Below are 23,579 nucleotides of genomic sequence, written 5' to 3'. Positions count from 1 at the left end.
CCTTCTAAAGCAGCCATTTTTCTCCAGGAAAAGAGGCATATGTGTTTTAAATGAATAAAAGCCACTTCATGTCATTTGGAGATCAGTCTAGGAGATTCATGGCTCAGCCTTGGCTCCAATCATGGTCCCTGGAGCGTTTCATGGCAAGGTCAACATCCTGACGTTTCTGCGTCCTTGTGATATTAGCTAGAGGACGATGGCCGGGGGCTTGGCTGGGGGTCTTGCTTCTCGACACTGCTGGCCGTGTCTGAATTTGGCCACGTCTCCTGGGCATCTCCGGGACGGCAGCCAGCCCTCGGGCAGTTTGTTTGCTTGTGGCTGCCGCAGGAGCCGTGGAGGCGGTGAGGGTCCCCAAGGCACCAATTATCCCGTCGGCTGCTTGCGCTGCAAACCCTATCCCAAAATCCAGAGCCTTTCGCTGTCTGTGCAGAGGCCGGCCCTTCTGTGGGGGACTCCAAATGAGTCACTTGAAGCCTGATCGGGGGGGCTGGGGGGGCTTAAAAAGGTTGCCAGCACTCCGCCCTCTGGGGTGGCCAGCTCTTGAATTAGGAAATCTCTAGCAATTGAAGAGATGTGAAGCCTGGACTTTGAGGAGGGGAAGGAACTCCCCTATAGGCAGCCGTCTTCTTCTGTGGAATGGATCTTGGTCAAAACACCTCATTTTGGACCTTTTTGCAGAGAAGCACCCAGCAGGATTCTCCAATACCCAGGGGATGAGTAAGAAATATTTGCTGGCTGAGGCTTCTGCCCATACGAATACCTTGCAGGGCCAGCAGAGGTACCTCCCACCTGCAGACCCCACCTTCAAGCCTCCAGGAATTCCCCAACTGGAGCTGCCAACTATCAGGATTCGTCTGTGGCCCTGACCCCCTGTGGCAATGGGGCTGGCACCAGATCACGGTGCATGTCTGTGTTGCTCTAAGACGGTGGGAATATGACCGGCCTTTCTGGCACCACGAGAGTAAACCACACGGGGGGAGGGGATGAGAATGCCTTCGGAGCCAGCTTGGCATCATGGCTAAGATCAGCGGCCTCTAATCTGGAGAACCAGATTCGATTTGCCACTCCTCCTTATGCAGCCAGCTGGGTAACCTTGGGCCCATCCCAGTTCTCTCAGAGCTCTTCTCGCACAGCAGTCCTGTCAGAGCTCTCTCAGTCCCACCTGCCTCACAGGGTGTCTGTTATGGGGAGAGGAAGGGAAGGGGATTGTAGGCCACTTTGGGACAACGTGAGGCCTGCTGGGTGACCACAGGCCAGTCACAGTTCTCTCAGAGCTCTCTCGGCCTCACCGATCTCACAGGGTGGCTGTTGTAGGGAGAGGAATTGAAAAGTGTTTGTAATGTACTCCGGGAAGTAAAAAGTGTGGTATAAAAAGCCAAGCTCTTCTTAATATTCAGTTTCTGTGCTTTCTGGAATGCAAGGGTGGTGGTTTGCCATCGAAATACTGGCCAGGATCGGCCCAGCGTAGCTTCCAAAAATCTCACGGGATCCGGCTGGCCTGGGCTATCTGCACGCCCCCAGTGGTTAACGTTTCCTAATTTTTAGTCTGCTGAGCACCCACCAGACGCCCTTGTGGGAAGCTAATTTTCAATTTTTTAAAAATTGTACAAGAGGGATAATAACCCCTTGATTAATTACAAGATTGTTTTAGTCTGACATGGCTCTGAGAAAAGGAAAAGCGGAATTTCTAAGGGTGTTGAAACTAGTAACTCTAATCGACACTTTCAGCGTAGTTTAGGCCCCATTAAGCAAAAAGATGTTTAATTAAAAAAGTGATTGCTTTAAGCTGGTGGCGGGTTTTTGGGTGTTTTTTTCCCCCTTCCCCTCTTTCTTTCCAAGTGATGGGAAGTTAAGGTTGCCATCCTACAGGTGGGGGCTGGAAATGCCCTGGAGTTATCACTGATCTCCAGAATACATAGTCAGGATGTCAGATTCCAGGTGGGACCTGGAGATCCCCCTGGAATTGCATCTCATCTCCAACCTACAGAGAAAAAGGATTCTGTTATTGTTATTGTTATGTGCGAAGTCGTGTCCGACCCATCGCGACCCCATGGACAATGATCCTCCAGGCCTTCCTGTCCTCTACCATTCCCCGGAGTCCATTTGATACAATACAATAAAACCCATAAAAACCATCCCTTTCACCATCCACGTGGGATCAATATTCTGACTTAAGTACCAGGGGGGCGGAGGGCTTGATCCAGCACATGAACACCACTGCCAGCTTTGCTACTGTAGATTTTTTCTGTGCACCTGTCTATTCCCCTTTTAACACCTTCTGTGAAAGTGCCTTGACTGGGACGCGTGTTCTGCCGCTCAGCTGCTGGGTCTTGTTCGGTGCCTTTTGCCTTAGTCTTCTTGTGTTCCCCCCCCCCCAGATATTCAGCCCCCCGAAGGCAAAACCCGCGAGTGCTTGATGTGCATCGTGCAGAGAGACGGCTGCAAAACCATGCTCTGCGCCGAGAGCGAGGATGACGCCATGTAAGTCGTGGGTGACGGGGAAGGGGGATCTTTCCCAAGGCCAGAGGGGGGCAGGGGGAGGGGGATGCAGAGGTTGAGAGAGCTCTGACAGAACTGCTCTGTGAGAACAGCTCTGAAAGGACCGCCCCTGGCCCAAGGCCACCCAGATGGCTGCATGTGGAGGAGCAGGGACGGGTGGTCTATAAATAAATAAAGGAAGGAAGGAAGGAAGGAAGGAAGGAAGGAAGGAAGGAAGGAAGGAAGGAAGGAAGGAAGGAAGGAAGGAAGGAAGGAAGGAAGGAAGGAAGGAACGAACCAGGCTTGCCGTATTAGAAGCCACCATCCTTAATCACTACCTCCAGGACACTGAAGGAGATAATTTGAAACTCATCGGGAAGTTCCTATCCGATCTATGCTAAAAAGACATCTCCTCCGACGCCCCCTGCAGGACACCTTGGATATTCAGCTCAATTATGCACACTGCAGGTGTTGGCTCTTGTGGCCCTTTCTTATATGCCCAGGGTGATGCCGATGGCCGCTTTGTGGTCAGGATGACGGTTTCCTCCTGATCAGATTGGCCAAGGGGTCCTGGAGTTCTTTCGCCTACTTCTTGGCATAGATTCTTCCACTTGGAGGCACGGGTTAGGGGAGGGGGGGGGCCTCTCTCCCCCTCCCTGTCCACAGCACAGCCTACCCTGTAGCCCAAAATATTTGCGTCCAGGTTTGGAACGCCCCTCAGCTCTTGTTTGCAGACACAAGGTCGGCATAAATAGGTGGAAACATTTTGAAAGCCGTCCCTGAAGGAAGCCCAGAGGGATTCCCTGGCGCTCCGGGGAGTCAGCGCAGAATGTAAACAACATCGCATGGCCTGCCTGCATCTTTACCCAGGTAGATCCGAAACACATAGAAAGAGGATAGCTAGTGTGGGGCAGTAGTTAGAGCAGGGAGGCCTGACCTAGCTGGTTCTGCAAGCCCCTTTGGAATTCTGGGGGTCCAGCCACAAAACGGCTGTCAGTTGGCCCAGATCATCTCCTCCCTGAAGGCAAAGAGACCCTGGGCAAGATTGAGGCACACAAATGAAGGGCCCTTCCACAAACACCGAACAATGCCCTTTCAATACACTTAAAGTGCAATTTGCAGTTGGCAGAGTTTGCATATGCAGGGAGAGCGGGACTCAGGCTGCTTAAAGAATAAAAATAGTGTTTATTCAGAAGAGAAACAACATTATGTGGATAGATAGGAAGGATAGATAGAGAGGAAGCACACTCAAAAAGTAGGAAGTCTCCTGTTAAGCCAATCAGGAACACTGGAGGAGTTCATTTGAAAATCACCAGTAACTTTCTGTCCCATCTATGCTAAATATGCATCCCCTCCAGTGCCCCCTGCAGGACATCCTGTATATTCCGTTCAATTGTGCATATTGCAGATCTAGCATATTTCAATATGTGCAAATGGATTTTATTTATTTATTTCAGGGGTAGTCAAACTGCGGCCCTCCAAATGTCCATGGACTACAATTCCCAGGAGCCCCCTGCCAGCATTCGCTGGCAGGGGCTTCTGGGAATTGTAGTCCATGGACATCTGGAGGGCCGCAGTTTGACTACCTCTGATTTATTTGATGCTTTTCATACTGCCTCCCCCCCAGTGGACCAGCTCAGGACAGTGTACAGTATCATATATGATATAAAATAACATCCATTGGCTTAATTACTGTGCAGAGCGGCAAAATCCACTTGCAAATGGCCACCGAAATGGAATGAAGCTGTGCTCTTTAGCTGGTTTGAAAGCACGTAGCCAAACCAGCTGAGCATAAGCCATTAGGGGCATCCAGTTCCTAAGGAAGGGAGCTTCCAGGTGGAATCTCTGGGCTATGCGCTTATTCTGTGCGTTACATCAGGCTCAGATATTTCCCAGCCGTCTTGGCCAAGGGCCCGAGACAGATAATTTGAGGCGACTCGAAGGCACCATGCAGCTCCAAGGTTGTGGTCAGGACACCGGCCTCTGCTAAGCAGGGGGTCATTTGCCCTGACGGCCACCACTGGGGAGCAATGAGTACAATCCCATTACACAAAATCCATTCAAAGGATCAGGGGCCTTGGTGACTCTTCTGCGGCAGTTCCCAGATGCGTCCCTGGGAAGTGGACAAATCTCCGGGCACTGCGTGCTTCCAAAGAGAGGCTGCAAAGGATCGGGAACATGCTCTGTTTGGGGCAGAGGCGGGTGTCCCTCAGGTCCCTTTTGCCCTTGAATGTTTATCTCCCACCTGCTGAACATCATAGATTCGGTTCATGGTTTCACTCCTCGAAGGGAGCGTTGATGCTGGGCCCCAAATCTTGTCAGTCTCTACGGCAGGACTAAATTCAGATCTTCAGTATTGCTTCTCGCTTTGGCAGTTTAGCTCATGGGTAGCAGCATGGCCTTTTGGATAAAGTGACCAGATTGTCCCACTTTTGGAGGGACATCTGGGGGCACCTGGCAAATTGTTGAAATTTAAAAATATATATATTACAATACTATTTTTGTGTTCTATGCGTTCTATGAAACTTTTTGTTGCTCCATATAGACCAGATTTTTAATCAGGAACCCCTTCCCCCCCGGTTAATGGTGTCCCGCTTTACCAATGTTAAAATCTGGTCACCTTACTTTTGGAAGTTCTTGAGCTTGAATTGAGGGCTTGTTTCCTTGTCACATAAGACTTCGGGGGGGGGCGTGGCTCAGTGGCAGAGCCTCTGCTTGGCAGGCAGAAGGTCCCAGGTTCAATCCCCAGAATCTCAGAGAAGGAGCTGCAGTTCAGTGGCACCTCCTCAGGCAGCCCATTCCATGGCTGAACTAGACTCCTAGAAGTCAAATATGTAAAGAGAGAAATCATGTGATTAAAAAGTAGTGGCCTCTAATCTGGAGAGCCAGGATTGATTCCCCACTCCTCCACATGCAGCCTGCTGGGTGACCTTGGGCTAGTTCTCTCAGAGTTGTTTGTGCAGAGCAGTTCTCTTAGAGCTCTCTCTGCCCCACCTACCCCACAGGGTGTCTGTTGTGGGGAGAGGCATTTGTAAGCCACTTTGGGACTCCTTCGAGTAGTGAGACGCTGGTTATATAAAACAGCTCTTCTTCTTCACCTTTTCTTAAAGACATCCCAAAAGTAGAAAAAAAAATAAAATCCTCAGATCTCTTGACACATACAAGATGAAGAATATCCCTATCCGGAAATGACTCTCCCCAGATATGATCTAGCTAGATAACCGAAACCCGATTATTGTACAGCCAGAAGGAAACACATTTGGGGGGTGAAAATGATCCTGAGACGGAGTGTGGGATCGTTTCCTTCGCCTCTCCAGGGGGTTCACAAAAGGGCAGCGCCAAGCAGGCCGTATCGCTGAATGAATGGAGGGAGTTTTTAATGGAATTGTCACGCCGGAGCTTCTATCTGAAATTGGTAGCAGCAGCTTTGGCTCCGGCCTTGGAGCGGGAGGAGGAAAATCTTTGATAACACGTTAGTTGAGTTTCCCAGATCACAGGGCACCTGCCCTGCTCTCACCCTCCCTGAATTTCCCTTGATATAGTAAAAGGGGAACTAACTTTAGTGTCTGTTGTAGCCAAACAGGCTTAAAGTCCAGTGGCGTCTTTATGGCTAAGAGCATTTCAACCTGAGCTTCCACGAGGGATGGTTCCCTCTTTGGATAGGCAAAGGGAAAATCCTACTGGGAATTCTTCTCACAGAAGTCTTCCTTTTTCCCTTGGGCAGGGCTGGGGCACAATGGTGAGCTTCTACAGCTGGAGGTGCCAGGTTCAATCCCCAACCTACCTTTCTGCGGCAGATCTAGTTTGTGGAAAACTCAGTTTGTGGAAGAAGATGAGAAAGGTTGGGTTTTATACCCCGCTTTTCACTACCCGAAGGAGTCTCAAAGCGGCTTCCAATCACCTTCCCTTTCCTCCCCCTGCAACAGACACCCTGTGAGTGAGGTGAGGCTGAGAGAGCTCTAAGAGAACTGCTCAGTCAGGACAGCACTATCAGGGCTGTGACTAGCCCAAGGTCACCCAGCTGGCTGTCTGTGAGGGAGAAATGGGGAATCAGACCCAGTTCACCAGATTAGAAGTCACTGCTCTTAACCACTGCACCACAAACAAGGAGAGCCTCTCTCTGTGACTCTTAAGGCCCACGTCGGTATGGAAGAGTGAGCTCGCTTTTCTGCTTGGCCTCTCTCCTCCCACCCATGGGGGGAAGGCTGAAATCCTAGCTTGGCCATCCTCTGAGCCACCCAAGCCAGCCACCTCCAAGAGGATGCTGAGTCCCTAGATTCCACACATCTGGGTGGGCAGAAAGAGAATTCGCCTGGCAAACGAGTTTCTCTGTCAGCCGCGGTCACAAGAGTGGCAAGTATGCGCTGTTTGGACTCGATTCCCGCTTGGGCAACTTTGCAAAAGGAGGACAAATAGACTTGCAGAGGTGGGAGCCAATAGTAATAGGCAGGGGCATAGCTTCCAGTTGGCAGGCAGAAGGTTCCAAGTTCAATCTCCGGCATCTCCAGTTAAAAGAGACCTCAGGCTGAGACCCTGGAGAGCTGTGGCTCATTGGTTGAGCACCTGTTTGATACACAGAAGGGCGTTGGTTCGATCTCGGGCATCTCCAGTTAAGAGAAGGGAAGTGATGTGAAAGACCTTTCCCTGGGACCTTGGAGAGCTGCTGCTGTGGTCAAGATTGACAGTGGCCCATTATGCATGGGTGTTTCCCCTTGTTTTCACCATGCATGTCCGTTTTCGTTGCTGTTCTGCATTGATTTTCCTCCCCTCAGTGCTCAATTGGTTTTCTGGCCGCTGTTTCCCCAGGTTTTCTGAGAGTGTTTTTGTGCCAATTTCCCCTTTGTTTTACTTCTGAGCCAAAGGTAATTCAGAAATGTACAGAATCCCTCAGATCAGGGGTAATCAAACTGCGGCCCTCCAGATGTCCATGGACTACAATTCCCAGGAGCCCCTGCCAGCGAATGAAGACTCCTGCGAGTCCCTTGGACTGCAAAGCGAACAAACCGGTCACCTAACAACAACACCACTCCATTTAGGCACTGAAAAATGCAAAGCACATTTAAATGTTGCCTACCATGCCTTCACAGGAAAAAACAGTTTATAACAAGATAGACATTTAAATGGATGCACCACATTAGACAATTAAGGAAAGCCATTCACAATCTGCAATACAGTTTCAACAAAAAAGTAGAGACAAAACCTGGCTACCAGCCCTAAAAAAAAGCCAGAATAAAAATCCATGAGCCTCTAAAAACGCCTTACAGATAACAGGCAAGACCTTGACTGGTGGACTTTCTAATGAACTCTGCCCAGCCACCGGAAAAGGGGTGTCCTAATGGATTTGCTAACGAACTCCACTCAGACAGAGGAAAAGTGCTTGCTAGTTCCAGTCCATTCCCTGAGAGATACCCAATTAAGACAGGAATGTAATGTTATACCCCCACCCACCCCCAAGAAGTCAATGAAATGCCCAGCAACTATTCACACACTCCACACTTTGGCATGGAATGATTCCCATCTTGTCATGTCCTACCTCTGAAGATGTCAGCCACAGTTGCTGGTGAGGCAAACCTACAACAGCCAAATTTCTAGTGCTTAAAGCACAGCTTTGTTGTGCAGTGTGCTGAGGAAGGGAGGAGCTTAGCAGACTTCAGAAATGTGTGGTTCTCCAGGTACCCTTAGGCTCACCTCCTCTTGTGATGCTTCTGTTTGCAGAGCTTGGAAGATGGCGATACTGGAAGCCAAGGCAACCCAGGTGAGCTTCTCTTTTCTTTGTTTGCCTCACAGTCCTTGGGTCGACCTGATAGTCAGTGATTCCTGTCTCCTGAAATGCTCTTTACAGGCTCAGGTTTGGCATGCCGGCCACTCCACTGCTCCCCAACAAAGTTTTGCAGAGCATACATTTCGGGGGGGGGGGCATGCTCCCTTTGTTAGGGACAAGCAGGAATGGGAGATGCCCCAGTCAAGATATGGTCGACCAAGGAAGCCCTGATTCTTGAGCTTCCATGAGCTGCTGCTCTCTTCGTCAGATATAGCTAGAATGAGAGCCCATCTGTCCTTCTATCACAAGGTGGATGAATCCCATTCTGGATGGCTAAATGTAGCACCTTCCTTGGAGATAGATTGGGATGGGTGGTGAAATCGGGGTTTGGAGAAACATGGAGATGTGAAGGTGAAGCCAGGAGAGGGAAGAAAGGCAGTTTGGCTTGGTAAAAACCCATGCAGTCCACCTTCATTTCCTCCAGGAGAAATGCAATGGGTGTTTTAAATGAATAAAAAGGCAACTGACCTCATTTGGAGACCAGTCATAAATCTGGGAGATCTCAAGCCTCCACCTGGAGACTGGCAACCTGATTCATGGCTCTAATCACGCCTTCTAATGTGGCGCTGTCAAGGGAAATAAATCAAGGTCTACCCTGCTGGATCAGAGGAATGCTGTGGACATAAAGCTTTTGATAAGGTTCCGCATGATATTCTTGTGGACAAGTTGGTAAAATGCGGTACGGATTCTAATTCTGTCGGGTGGATCGAAAACTGGTTGACAGATCGCACCCAATGGGTGCATGTAAACGGTTCATCGTCTTGGAAAGGAGTGACAAGTGGGGTGCCTCAGGGATTTGTCCTGGGCCCTGTGAGATTCAACATATTAGTACATGATTTGGATGAAGGAATCTTTTGGTTCTTCCCGGCCTTTTTGGTCCTGGCCCCCACCTGGTGGAATGAGCTCCCGGAGAAGCTGCAGGCCCTCGGAGAATTTTTGGCGGTGGAAGGACTTTCCTTTTTCAGAGTGGTCCCCCATTCCTGCTTGTATCTAATTTTGACTCTCAGAAGCTCAGGCTCCAAAAATCTCACCTGCCTCCCAGCAGCTCCTGGACTCAGATCTAACTCTTCTACTGCAAACAGACACGGCTACCCTCCGAAACGTAGAGAGAGAATACGGCCCTAAGATAAACGGAGAGCTTGGTTGGAGAACCAGGCCCACCTGGGCCAGTATCCTGTCCCTGGCCAGGGCCAAAGAATCCGTCGGGGAAACCTACTACCAGGGTGCAAATGTCACAGCTCCCCCCTTATAGCCGCCTCCTAGAAACAGCCATGCAGAGGTACATTGCCTCTGCAGTTGGAGGCTCCACCAGCTCTCCCCTGAGCTCCCTCCACCCCTTTCTTCAGTCTGCTCAACTTGGCAGGAGGTGTGGGGCTGGGAGGGGGACGTCAAAGGCGCTGAAAAGAGATTTTGACCACGTCTGGTCTGTCTGTGATTTGAATGCGCTTCGGTTGAAGTTCCCTTTTGTTGATTTATTCATCACGTCTTCGTGTTAAACCCCCTCGGCCTGCCGCATTACACAGGTCTCCTCCTCCCCTCCTGAGTTCCTCCTTTGATTCTTTCCCCTGAAGTGGGCACCGGTTTGCTCCTCTGTGAAGCCTGTGGAGAGGCATTGAGGGAGCCCGTCTCCTGCTGCTGGAGCACTGAGCATCCTGAGGTTGAGTGCAGGAGTGGGCAGACTCCGCCGAATCTGCAGGGAGGTTTGACAGGTGCCTTGTGTCTCGGGTCAGAACCACTGGGCATAATCTGGGGAGACGTTGCCCGGGGCAAGTTCCCCAGAAAGGACAGAGAGGAGATGTCATTCTCTTTCAGTTCCCTTATGAACCTCCCTGACCACGATGCTTGTCTTCGGAGGCCCTTCTTCAGCTGCCTCCTCCTTTTGAGACTAGGCTTTAGGATGCTTTGGGCTGATCCTGCGTTGAGCAGGGGGTTGGACTAGATGGCCTGTATGGCCCCTTCCAACTCTAGGATTCTGTGATTCTAGGCAGGGGGCAGCCCAGGGCAGAGCCTTCTTGGCTGCGGCCCCAAATCTCAGGCACTCTCTCCACAGAGAGATTCGCCTGTCCCCTTCTTTTGTCCTCTTCCACCAGCAGGAAAGGGCATTTTTGTTTTATCTGGCATGACCTCAGGAGCCATCCCACCCTCCTCAAATGCAAGCACAAACTCTGTTGGCGGACCATGTTAGATTTCAGTCTTGTGTCAATTTTAAACCATTTATATGTTGTATTGATTTTTATTAGGAGACAGCGTTGTATGCCACACCGAGATGACAGACTCAAGAGGGGCAGCCTATGCATTTGCATGATAAAATAAAAATATAGGAACACAGAGTGTGCCATTTTAAAATAAATAAACAAATACATTTCCTAGAGACTAAGGCAGGAGGGGTGCTCTGTGGATTGTCATCCATTCTAATCAATGGGAAAGGAGTAGAACCGGAACCCGCAACCTGATCCTACACGGTTAAGGTGTGGTGTTTAAGAGTATGGGACTAGTCTCTAGACGGGCAGGTGTGTTAGTCTGCCTGCATCAGCAGAAAAAGAGCAAGAGTCCAGGGGCAACTTGAAGAATAACAAAATCTGTGCTAACTTCCTGCTCCTTTGATCCTGCTTCCTCCCCGTTTGCCTCCAGAACAGTTAGATAGTTAGGTCTCTCTCTCTCCCTCCCCTCCGTTACACACAAAGTTTGTTTCTCTTCTAAATAGAGCTATTTTGTTCTTCAGCTTGGTCCTTCGGTTTCCTGCGTATTTAAACTCTGCCCACAATCAGCAGATCAGAACCCAAGAAAGCTCCTGTGACTAATGCCTCGCCGTGCCTTGCTTTGCCCTCCTAGGTCCACCTTTACGACCCTTACAACGATGACTACTACCAGACGGTGCCCCTGGATTCTCACCAGGCGATGTACGTCAGCTCCGATTACTACGGCAACCAGTACGGAGGTATGTAGACATCCTGGCAAGGACCTCCCTTCCCTTTCAGCCTTCTCCCCGTGAAGGGGGCTGGCCGGGAACTTTGCAGGTTCATCTGGGCATTTAGCCATTTATTGTCCAGTGTGTGTTGTGTAGCCGGGAGATCTGGCAGCCTCGCAAGGGACGTTCGGAGGTCATTTGCCACTGCCTGCCTCCGGGTCACGACCCCTCGTGCTCCTTGGAGTACCTCCCACCCAAATTCTAGCCAGGGCTCTGCTAAGCTTCTGAGATCATTTGCTGCCACAGAGATTCCAGCAGGAAGTTGGTCAGGGGCCTCCCCAAAACCCATGAAATTGCCTTATAAGAAATCAAACCCTTGGCCCATCAAGGTTTGTGCTGTCTCCACCAGAGGTCTTTCTATCCCCTCCTGCCTGGTCCTTTTTAATGGGAGATGCTGGGGATTGAACCTGGGACCTTCTGCCTGCCCAGCAGAGGCTCTGCCACTGAGCCAGGGTCTCAGATCAAGGTCTTTCCCATCCCCTCCTGCCTAGTCCTTCTAACTGGAGATGCCGGGGATTGAACCTGGGACCTCCTGCATGCCAAGCAGAGGCTCTGCCACTGAGCCAGGGTCTCAGATCAAGGCCTTCCCCATCCCCTCCTGCCTGGTCCTTCTAACTGAAGATGCCGGGGATTGAACCTGGGACCTCCTGCCTGCCAAGCAGAGGCTCTGACTCTGAGCCAGGCTCTCAGGTCAAGGTCTTTCCCATCCCCTCCTGTCTAGTCCTTTTAACAGGATATGTTTGGGATTGAACTGGGGACCTTCTGCCCCATCCCCTCCCCTAAAAGCCCATCCATTTCCATCAATCTGTAATCCCTGCTGTGAGCATATAAAGCTGTCTTCAATTGAATTAGGCCTTGGTCCATCCAAGCCACTCTCCCGGGTCTTGGGCTGTGGCCTTTTACAGCTCCTCCTGTCTGGCCCTTTTAGCTGGAGACACCAGGGTTCGAACTCAGGGCTTTCTGCACACCAAGCTTTGCAGCCCCTCTCTCATAATCCTTCCTTTGTAGATCTGTTTTTAAGTGAGCTCATGTGATGACTTTTGGAAAGCATCCCACCCAGTGACCACCATTTGAGCAAATTCTGCCAATGATGAACAATGTATTCTGCCCCCAATTTTATTAGAAGACTTGTAATATTTATATAGGGTATGGTGATAATGGGGGGTTAACATACCCAGTAGAACTTTCGCCTGGAGAAGTGGAAACCTGATGGTTGCTGGGATAAAGATGCCCGGTATAAACATTTTCATCATTTTAATGTTTAAGTTTTTAATAAAAACAGAGTTGAATAGTTCCTTGAAGACCAACAATGATTGATTCAAGGCATGAACTTTGGAAAGCTCCCACCTTGAATCAATCTTTGCTGGTCTTCAAGGTGTTATTCAACTCTGTTTTTGTTGTGCTTCTTCAGACCAACACAGCGGTCCACTTGAATCTTAAGTTTTTAAGTTGTTAACCTCTTTGTGGGCCCCTGGTTGGGTGGAAAAGGCAACAGAAAACTGCTCTAAATAAATAAATAAACAAAAAAAAATCTCATGCTGCCTCTAGAAAAAGTCTGTTTTTTTTTCTTTTTGCATACCTCCTGGGAAAAGAGGCATTTTATAGGTTTTTAGTAGGAAAGGCCTCTGTTTATTTTATTTATCACTCTTGCATCAGCCAAAAGTCTCTAAAACATTATGGCCAACCAATCTTAGAATTAGGAGGAATCAGAGGGGGAAAAAGGTGGGCAGAGGGGGCAGAAGGGAGGCCCAAGATTTAGAAGTAATTTCTGTTGTTGTCCAGCTGGCCTCAACCAAAGGCTTTCCGGAAGAGTTCCGCCTTGCTCGCTCTGCGGAACTTGGAGAATTCTGACCGGGCCCTGATCTTCCTGGGGAGCTCCTTCCGCCAGGCAGGAGTGAAGGCCGAAAAAGCCCTGACTCTGGCTGAGGCCGGTTGAATTTCCTTAGGGCCAGGAGTCCTTGGCTGGTTGGCATTGCTCGATTGAAAAGCTCTCCCTTGCCCTCCCACCTTGAACATGGCACAAGGTCTCTGGTGGCACCTGAAGCTCTTCTGGACAAGAACTCATTTCCACTTGACAGAGATCAGTTCCCCTGGAGAAAACGGCCATTTTGTGCAAACCCGTCTTGGCCACAGCTCTACCCCCAAATCTCCATATATTTTTGAACCCAGAGTTGGCAGACCTACTGGGGCATAATGTGGATTTTTTGCTCTCAGAGCTTTTCTTGGGCTTAAGCAGGATTCACAAGGTTGTGGTGCCATCTGGTGGCAACAAATGTGAATTTCCCAGAGGGTGGCTTCCCGCATTCCCAGGGTGCCCACCCTAACAAACATGAAAAACAGTTAGGACCCTAAAGGTTGGATGTCTGTACAATATGAATGATGAAATTAAAGAAACATTATTGTGCGCAACTTATGCAATTATAAAATTAGAAACATTAAAGTACTCATTTGCAATACATGCCCTAATAAGGAAATAAAAGGTAAAGGTAAAGGTATCCCCTGTGCAAGCACCGAGTCATGTCTGACCCTTGGGGTGACGCCCTCTAGCGTTTTCATGGCAGACTCAATACGGGGTGGTTTGCCAGTGCCTTCCCCAGTCATGACCGTTTACCCCCCAGCAGCAAGCTGGGTACTCATTTTACCGACCTCGGAAGGATGGAAGGCTGAGTCAACCTTGAGCCGGCTGCTGGGATTGAACTCCCAACCTCATGAGCAAAGCTTTCAGGTGGCTGCCTTACCACTCTGCGCCACAAGAGGCTCTAATAAGGAAATATACCATTGAAAAATTTTGGGCAGCCTCTGAAAGAGAGCTAATGAATGAAAATTAGACCTCTTCTTTCATTCAGTGACTCTGATATTTTACAGCTTTTACTTTGGAGCTTCTATTGGCTGCTGGACATATGTGTTAAGAACTGGGGTGTGTGAAAACCAGACCTTTGAAGAAGGCCCTATAAGGGCCTAAATGCGTCGGTCTGTTGGTTCACATAGTGCAATGCAGACTGGTTTGCAATAGCCTACGGGCGAGATAAAAACCTATATTTCCTAAAGTTGTTTGTAAAATCATGCACAATAATCAGACATTCAACCTCTGAAGGTCCTAACTGTGACTAGTTGTGTTTTTATGATTGCAGAAGAAGAGTTGGTTCTTAGGTGCTGCTTGTCTCTACCTGAAGGAGTCTCAAAGCATCTTCCAGTCACCTTCCCTTTCCTCTCCCCACAACAGACAGCCTGTGAGGGAGGGGAGGCTGAGGAAGCCCTGAGATTACTGAAGAAGAAGAAGAGTTGGTTCTTATATGCCGCTTTTCTGTACCTGAAGGAATCTCAAAGCGGCTTACAGTCACCTTCCCTTTCCTCTCCCCACAACAGACACCCTGTAAGGGAGGGGAGGCTGAGAGAGCCCTGATATTACTGAAGAAGAAGAGTTGGTTCTTAGATGCCACTTTTCTCTACCCAAAGGAGGCTCAAAGTGGCTGACATTTGCCTTCCCTTTCCTCTCCCCACAACAGACACCCTCCAGATGTCCCTAGACTACAATTCCCATGAGTCCATGGACATCTGGAGAGCCACAGCTTGGCCACCTCTGTCATAGTGATAGGATGAGCGAGAGGGTTGTGAGTGTCCTGCATAGTGCAGGGGGTTGGACTAGATGACCCAGGAGGTCCCTTCCAACTCTAGGATTGAAGGACGTCATTCTTTATATATAATCTTGGAGTTATGGATAATTTGAGATATATTCTGGCTGTAGGTAAAATTGGGAACCTTTTCTCTTTTTTCCTTTTCTTATCTGTTTTTTATTCTCATGTGTTTTTTATGTTAAGTTCTAGAATCATAGAATCCTAGAATCCTAGCGTGGGAAGTGTCCATAGAGGCCATCTAGTCCAACCCCCTGCTCAACGCAGGATCAGCCCTAAGCATCCTAAAGCATCCAAGAAAAGTGTGTATCCAACCTTTGCTTGAAGACTGCCAGTGAGGGGGAGCTCACCACCTCCTTAGGCAGCCTATTCCACTGCTGAACTAGAATCATAGAATCCTAGAGTTGGAAGGGGCCAGACAGGCCATCTAGTCCAACCCCCTGCTCAACGCAGGATCAGCCCTAAGCATCCTAAAGCATCTAAGAAAAGTGTGTATCCAACCTTTGCTTGAAGACTGCCAGTGAGGGGGAGCTCCCCACCTCCTTAGGCAGCCCATTCCACTGCCGAACTAGACTCCTAGAATCATAGAGTTGGAAGGGGCCATACAGGCCATCTAGTCCAACCCCCTGCTCAACGCAGGATCAGCCCTAAGCATCCTAAAGCATCTAAGAAAAGTGTGTATCCAACCTTTGCTTGAAGACTGCCAGTGAGGGGGAGCTCCCCACCTCCTTAGGCAGCCCATTCCACTGCCGAACTAGACTCCTAGAATCATAGAGTTGGAAGGGGCCATACAGGCCATCTAGTCCAACCCCCTGCTCAACGCAGGATCAGCCCTAAGCATCCTAAAGCATCTAAGAAAAGTGTGCATCCAACCTTTGCTTGAAGACTGCCAGTGAGGGGGAGCTCGCCACCTCCTTAGGCAGCCTATTCCACTGCTGAACTAGAATCACAGAATCCTAGAGTTGGAAGGGGCCATACAGGCCATCTAGTCCAACCCCCTGCTCAACGCAGGATAAGCCCGAAGCATCCTAAAGCATCCAAGAAAAGTGTGTATCCAACCTTTGCTTGAAGACCGCCAGTGAATCTTTAATAAACGTTACTTTACTAGAACAGAGAATAATTCCTTCTCCCCCCTCCTGCAGCGCCCGGAATGGCCCACGTGATCATCCGCGAAGACCCGTACCGCGTGTCCGGAGACCAGATGGCCTTGGGCTTGCTGGCGGGCGCGGCCACGGGCGCAGCGCTGGGCTCTTTCATGTGGATGCCGTGCTGGTTCTAAGACTCGCTCACCCGTGTCCTGCTGCTTGACTGAGAAACCTCCACCGTTTCCTGGGGGGGCCGGAGAATCTGCTCTGTATCGTAGACTCTTGTAAGGCTCCCTTTCTGCACACGCGCACAGGGCCCCTCCGTGGCTATTCGTGCACCTCCTCTCGGCATCGCCCGACTCTGCGTCTTTCTGCAGTGCCCGTCGGTCTTCTTGGCACCTTTGTTGCCCAGCCGTGCCTCCTGCGCGCCCCTTTTTAATCACCCTTGTTTGGCCGGGGGGGTCAAGGGAGGGTGGGTGTGGCAGCGGGGCAGTTTTGGACCACCTCTCCCTTTTGGCCTTTTGACTAGAATCCACACAGACCGTGCCTGGAATTCAAGGGATTTTGGACCTTAGAGGAGTTGGGTTAGTGGGTGGTGGTGTTGGAAACCATAGGCAAGTCACAGACAACAAAGAAAGAAGAAGAAGAAGAAGAGTTGGTTCGTCTATGCCGCTTCCAATTACCTTCCCTTTCATCTCCCCACAACAGACACCGTGTGAGGGAGGAGAGGCTGAGAGAGCCCTGAGGTTACTGAAGAAGAAGAAGAGTTGGTTCTTAGATGTCGCTTTTATCTACCCAAAAGAGTCTCAAAGCGGCTTCCAATTGCCTTCCCTTTCCTCTCCCCACAACAGACACCCTGTGAGGCTGGTAAGACTGAGAGAGCCCTGAGATTACTGAAGAAGAAGAAGAGTTGGTTCTTCTATGCCGCTTTTCTCTTCCAGAAGGAGTCTCAAAGTGGCTTCCAGTCGCCTTCCCTTTCCTCTCCCCACAACAGACACCCTGTGAGGGAGGGGAGGCTGAGAGAGCCCTGATATCACTGCTCTGTCAGAACAGCTTTATCAGTGCCGTGGCGAGCCCAAGGTCACCCAGCTGGCTGCATGTGGGGGAGCGCAGAATCGAACCTGGCATGCCGGATTAGAAGTCCGCACTCCTAACCACTACACCAACCCCCTGGGATGTTCAAGGTGGGAGTCATTGGGAGGTGGTTTGCAAGCTGCCTGCCTCTGCGTAGTGACCCTGTAGTGCCTTGGGGGTTTCCCATTCAAGGACTAACCAGGGCTGACCCTGCTTAGCTTCTGATATCCAAGAAGGTCACCCATCCACCCCTTTGGGTGCTTTTTACCCCTAACCGATATGCTCCCCTTGATTTTTCAATTGGTTGACGGTCATTCCCCCCCCCCCCATAAAAATGCTCAATGAGAAAAACAAAATGCTGACATATGTGGGTTGCAATTCCCACGTCTGAACAGCAGAGGGAGCAGCTGTAGAAAGAAAAAGAACCATCTCTCCCTATAGCTAGGGCTAGTCAAACTGGGGGTCTTCAGATGTCCATGGACTACAATTCCCATGAGCCCCTGCCAGCATGCCCCAGTCCATGGACATCCAGAGAACCATAGTTTGGCCATCCCTGGCTATAGGCTCTTCCTGGTTAAAATCAAACCATTTTTTCACATTGACTCCCATGGCAGAGTGTACAAAATTTTCCTGTAGAGGGGGCCAAGAAATTAGTGTTGCCGGCCTCCAGTTGGGACCTGGGATCCTCTCTGATGGAGAGGCTGATTCTGGGAAGGCTCAAGGGGGTGGCAGGTGACAGTGGAGGAGCGAGAGGGTTGGGAGTGTCCTGCACAGTGCAGGGGGTTGGACTAGATGACCCAGGAGGTCCCTTCCAACTCTATGATTCTATGACTCTTCTTATGTTCTTATCAGAATAAGGCCTCGGCCTCTCTGCCCATTTTCTGGCCCTGCTTCATGTCTGGCTGCTTCTCTACATTTTTTGCTTGGAAATACCTGCTGGACAAGCTTTAACGCTGTGCAGCTACTCTAAAAGTCCCCGCTGGATCCCCTGCCTATCTCAGGAAACCTACAATCCCCTCTCCTTCAAAACCCACCGTCCTTTTTATCCCCAGCTGTATGTTACTCCAGGGTTTCCAGCCTCCAGGGGAGGCCTGGAGGTTCTGCAGAATTACAACTGATCCCCGGATCACAGAGACCAGTCCTCCTGGAGAAAACGGCCACTCTGGAGGGTGGACTCTATGACACACTACCCCTCTGTGGTCTCTTCCTTCCCCAATGCTCACCATCCCCAGGCGTCACCCCCAAAACTCCAGGGATTTTCTCACCTGGAGTTGGCAGCTCCACCACCACCAAGGATCGCTCCCCCCCCCAAAAAAAAATACTGCTCAGTATTTTGAATCTGACCCATCTAAATAGAACAGGTAAGAAAGAAGGCGAGGTCTTCTCCTGCCCGTTACAGCAACTGCTTTGCATTTTAACACGGACCTGTGCATGACGAGTCTTTCTCTACCTGCAGAGGAATATCTGGAGAGCTAACAACGACTAAGGGAAGAGCGTGGAGTACATTTCTGGCCGAGGAGACGGAAATTCCTGGTTGTCTTTCCTTTTCTCACCCCTTGCCACAAACCCAACAGGTTCAGCTCTTGGTTGGCAGATGAAGAAGAAGAAGAAGAGTTGGTTCTTATATGCCGCTTTTCCCTACCCGAAGGAGGCTCAAAGTGGCTTATAGTCGCCTTCCCATTCCTCTCTGATTCAGGGGTAGTCAAACTGCGGCCCTCCAGATGTCCATGGACTACAATTCCCAGAGGCTGGCAGGGGATCATGGGAATTGTAGTCCATGGACATCTGGAGGGCCGCAGTTTGACTACCCCTGTGATTGAACAGACAGATTTAGCCCAGGCAGGTTAGGCTGTGATTTTTTTAAGCTAAAGGCTAGGTCAACTCAGAGAACGTTCTCCTTAGGTGTGGTGGAAGGTTGGCTGTGGCAGCCATTGTATGGCTGGCTCCGCCTCCTGCAGCAGCCATTTTGTCGCAGTGCTCCACCCCGCTAAGTCAGAATTCCAAAGGCTAAAAAAGTTCAGTTACCCCTGGAATACACTCTAGGGGTGTGTATTTGGAAGCGAGAGCCATCCAAAACTACATGCACGGGACCTTCCTGGTTATCACGTACGCATTTTGTACTGAAGTAACCAAACAAAGAGAGATTTTTTCCTAGTGAGACAAGGAGACCCACAAGAGGTTATCTGCCGTTTCCACTTTCAAAATACGTCTTGTGCCGTTTTCAGTGTGCACGCGGAAGGAGGAAGGCGTGCCGTGAGCTCTCCCCCCCCCTCGAGAACCCGCAACCTGAACAAGGCTCTGCCTTGGTTAGCTTTTCTAGCCACAATTCAGCTTCTGGGTTTTGTGTGTCGATTTGCAGAGCTTGGTTCTGTCCACGTTGTTCTTTAAAGCACTAATAATTATGTATATTTTGGAAAGGAAAAAAATGCTATTTAATGATAATAAAAGTTGCTCTTCACTGCACTGTGTGACGTCAGATTACTTCTTACGCAGGCACACACGCTCATTCTGAACCTGAACAGTTTGTTGCACGAGACCATGAGCTTTGGTCAAAACCCAAGTGACATCAGGATGTCCCGCCAGTGGAGCCAGAACTCCAGAATCCTTCCCACTTGGGGGCCCCCAAACACCAAGCCGACAGAGCATCACTTCCCCAGACACAGGAACATAAAAGAAGCCATGCTGGATCAGGCCAGTGGCCCATCCTGTACAACACTCTGGGTCACTCAGGAGCCAAAACCCAGGGGCCATCAGGAGGTCCACCAGCAGGTCCAGAACTTCAGGAGTCATCCCACTTTTGCCTCACCCCAATCACCAAGAATACAGAGCACCCCTGCCCCAGACATAAGAACACAAGAGAATCCATGCTGGATCAGGCCAGTGGCCCATCCAGTCTAATATTCTGTGTCACACGGTGGCCAAAACCCAGCGGCCATCAGGAGATCCCCCAGCAGGGCCAGAACTTCAAAGGTCCTCCCACTGTTGCCCCCCCCCAAGCAAGTGAATCCATGCAGGATCAGGCCAATGGCCCATCCAGTCCAACACTCTGGGTCACACAGTGACCATCCCAGGAGCCACCAGGAAGTCCACCAGCAGGGTCAATACTACTGAAGCCCTCTCCTGTTGCCCTCCCCAAGTACCAAGAACACAGAGCATCACGAGAATATTCTAATTTGGTACCTGGAGACTCTGGGGGTGGAGTGGAACTTCAGTGAGGTAGAATACAATGGAGTCGACCTTCAAAAGCAGCCATTTACTTCAGTGAACTGTTCCTTGTCACCCAGAGAGTAGTTGTAATTCCAGATATTCTTCAGTTATCACCTGGAGGCTGGGAAACAAATGGATGACCACTCATTAGAAGGATAAACAAACCAAGAAATTAAAAACACTGAGTGTAGGCTTGCCATTAAAAACAGCTGCTGGAATGGCTGAAAACCACACAGGTTAAATTGGTTTTTCGATAGACTTCCTCAGCAGCCAATAGCTGCATTTGGAGTTACAAAATATATATGAACAGCTAAAGATGAAGAAAACAAAGTATATGCTTATATTACATTTAATGCGTAACTTTATAACAAATTACAAAAACAGAATTTCATAAAGAATACACAAATCCAATTGATGATTTGCTACAATCAAAAAAGAGAAAAACTGTTAATTGCATATTATACAAGAGGGATTTACCCCAAAATACAATTCCACAGTAATCTTATGGGGGACCTAGTCTACAAAAAGAATACCATCTATAAAGTAATTTAGAATCACAGAATAATAGAACAATAGAGTTGGAAGGAGAATCCACCACCTCCCGAGGAAGCCTGTTCCACTGAGGAACCGCTCTGACTGTCAGGAACTTCTTCCGGATGTTTAGACGGAATTTAGAATCATAGAATAATAGAACGATAGAGTTGGAAGGGGCCTCCTGGGTCATCTAGTCCAACCCCCTGCACTATGCAGGACACTCCCAACCCTCTCGCTCACCCACTGTCACCTGCCACCCCCTTGAGCCTTCACAGAATCAGCCTCTCCGTCAGATGGCTCTCCAGCCTCTGTTTAAAAATCTCCAAAGATGGAGAGCCCACCACCTCCCGAGGAAGCCTGTTTCCCTGAGAAACCACTCTGACTGTTAGGAACTTCTTCTGGAGGTTTAGATGGAATTTATTTTGCATTAACTTCATCCCATTGGTTCTGGTCCGTCCCTCCAGGGCAAGAGAGAACAACTCTGCTCCATCCTCCATATGGCAGCCTTTTAAATTCTTGAAGATGGTTCCCAGATCCCCTCTCAGTTGTCTCCTCTTTAAGAGGAGGTAGACTTTTGAGCTACCAAAATACAAATGTTAACCATAGATTGATATACCACAAGAGTCAATCAATTAATTAAATAAATTAGTATAGTGTAACGGGATTTCAAGGAAAACTCTCAAAAAGCTCAGGTGAACCATACCTTATAAAAACACTGAATAGTCCAATGTAGCTTTAAAACCTCCAGGTCTTATACTCTCTATGATATATATAAAAGAGAAAGCTTCCCCTTGAAAAAGCTTTCTTTGGATGTCCATATTCTAAAAATCCCTAGGCATTATCTGTTGTAAAGCAAAAAAACCTGAATATCTGGTTCAGAGTTCGGCTTTAAGGAAATGACTCACTAGATTTACCTGATTCCTGATAGGAGACCCATGTTCCAATTTTGCTAGTCTTGAGGGATTGGCTCAAAATTCCCATATAGAGGAAATCAGAAGCACATCTGATGCAACAGACAGTATCTTAGGAGTTGCAATGAATAAAATCATGTATATAGATATAGGAAAGCCACTAGGAATCCTAAACATCTGTACTTCCAGAACCTGATGACACACAAATCAATGCCCCCACCTATTATTCCCTTGAGGAACTTTAGAATTAATAATGTACTTGGATGTCTGAAAAACCAAAAAATCCATAATGTTTTAAGACCTCCTAAGCTAAGGCCTATCAGAGGGAACTCCTTGCATCTGAGTAGATGGCTATTAGGTGCCAGTGAGCAGGAGGGCAGCTAAGATGGTGAGGGGTTTGGAAACCAAGATGTATGAGGAAGGTTTAGGGGAGCTTGGTCTGTTTAGCCTTGAGAGAAGGCAACTAAGAGCCATCTCCAAGTATTTGAAGGGCTGTCATATAAAGGGACGGACCAGGACCAATGGGATGAAATTAACGCAAAAGAAATTCCGTCTAAACCTCCGGAAGAAGTTCCTGACAGTCAGAGCGGTTCCTCAGTGGAACAGGCTTCCTCGGGAGGTGGTGGGTTCTCCATCTTTGGCAGTTTTTAAGCAGAGGCTAGATAGCCAATGGACAGAAATGCTAATTCTGTGAATTTAGGCGGATTGTAAGTGGGTGGGCAGAAGGGATTGTGTTGGTGATTGGCTCTTGTGGCCATTTCCTGCCTTCTGCAGGGGGTTGGACTAGATGACTCTGGAGATCCCTTCCAGCTCTATGATTCTACTAACAGGGAGGAGTTGAAGTCTATGAAAGGGTCACCTATGAAAGGGTCACCTGCTGCCCATTAGCTGCTCTTCTAGGATCTCTTTGCCTCTGGATGTGGCCATTGATCCCTCAAGGCGGTGGAGGTGGAGCTGCATCTTACATCAGGAGTCTCAGCTGTGTCCATTCTGCCTGAAGGTTTAGACCCCTAGGAGTTTAGACCCCATACAACAGGGGTAGTCAACCTGTGGTCCTCCAGATGTCCATGGACTAAAATTCCCATGAGCCCCTGCCAGCAAATGCTGGCAGGGGCTCCTGAGAATTGTAGTCCATGGACATCTGGAGGACCACAGGTTGACTACCCCTGCCTTACGATACTATTCTCAGCTTTGCTGATGTAAACAAACCCCCTTGCCACATTAAGATGTGGATCCAAAGGAGGTGGAGGGGGTGATGCATTCTTAATTCAGCCTAACCCCTGATGGGCCAGCCACGTGTCCCTTACTGGTAGCAGGAAAACCTGAGGGTCAGTGGTGCTGTGGGTCTGCGCATAGGTGGCTTTTCTGCCAATATGTTATTTCTGGGGCAGTAGAAAAGTCCAAGAGTTCAGGAGTATCTTAAAAATGAACAAAATTTGTGGCAGGCAGGGAGCTTTTGTGAGTCACTGCAGTCACTTCCTCAGATATAGCTAGAATGTGCGTCCATCTGTCCTTATATCACAGGGATGAAAAAGAGTTGGTTCTTATACCCAACTTTTGACTAACTGAAGGTTTCTCAAAGCAGCTTAAAATTGCCTTTCCTTTCTCTCCCCACCATCCACACCTTTTGAAGTAGGTGGGACTGAGAGAACTCTGACGGGACTGCTTTGTGAGAACAGCTCTGTTAGGACTGTGACAAGCCCAAGGTCACCCAGCTGGCTGCATGTGGAGGAGCAGGGAATCAAACTTGGCTCACCAGATTGCATCTCCTTGCTCTTAGCTCCTCCACCACCCAGATGATGGGTTTCTGTCCTGTGCGGCTAAATGTGGAAGCGCGATAGAATTGTGAGTGTCATGCACAGTGCAGGG

The 23,579-nt window shown here is 49.2% G+C and overlaps 1 protein-coding gene across 3 annotated transcripts in view; it reads left to right on the top strand.

The window, feature by feature from the left end:
* The window catches only part of PLEKHB1 (pleckstrin homology domain containing B1), a 32,210-nt gene extending 12,689 nt beyond the window's left edge, over positions 1–19,521 (top strand). For all 3 annotated transcript variants that reach the window (XM_077341205.1, XM_077341207.1, XM_077341206.1), the window contains exons 4-7: positions 2,379–2,481; positions 8,194–8,233; positions 11,132–11,237; positions 16,042–19,521. In XM_077341205.1, the coding sequence (XP_077197320.1) occupies positions 2,379–2,481; positions 8,194–8,233; positions 11,132–11,237; positions 16,042–16,178 (386 nt within the window). In that variant the 3' untranslated portion in view covers positions 16,179–19,521. The remainder of the gene's footprint in view (positions 1–2,378; positions 2,482–8,193; positions 8,234–11,131; positions 11,238–16,041) is intronic.
* Positions 19,522–23,579: the final 4,058 nt, after the last annotated feature.

The sequence above is a fragment of the Paroedura picta genome, chromosome 6 (genome assembly GCF_049243985.1).
Source record: "Paroedura picta isolate Pp20150507F chromosome 6, Ppicta_v3.0, whole genome shotgun sequence".
Taxonomy (NCBI): domain Eukaryota; kingdom Metazoa; phylum Chordata; class Lepidosauria; order Squamata; family Gekkonidae; genus Paroedura; species Paroedura picta.
The sequence above is the reverse complement of the archived record's forward strand: the minus strand, read 5'-3'. Positions and strand labels throughout refer to the sequence as shown.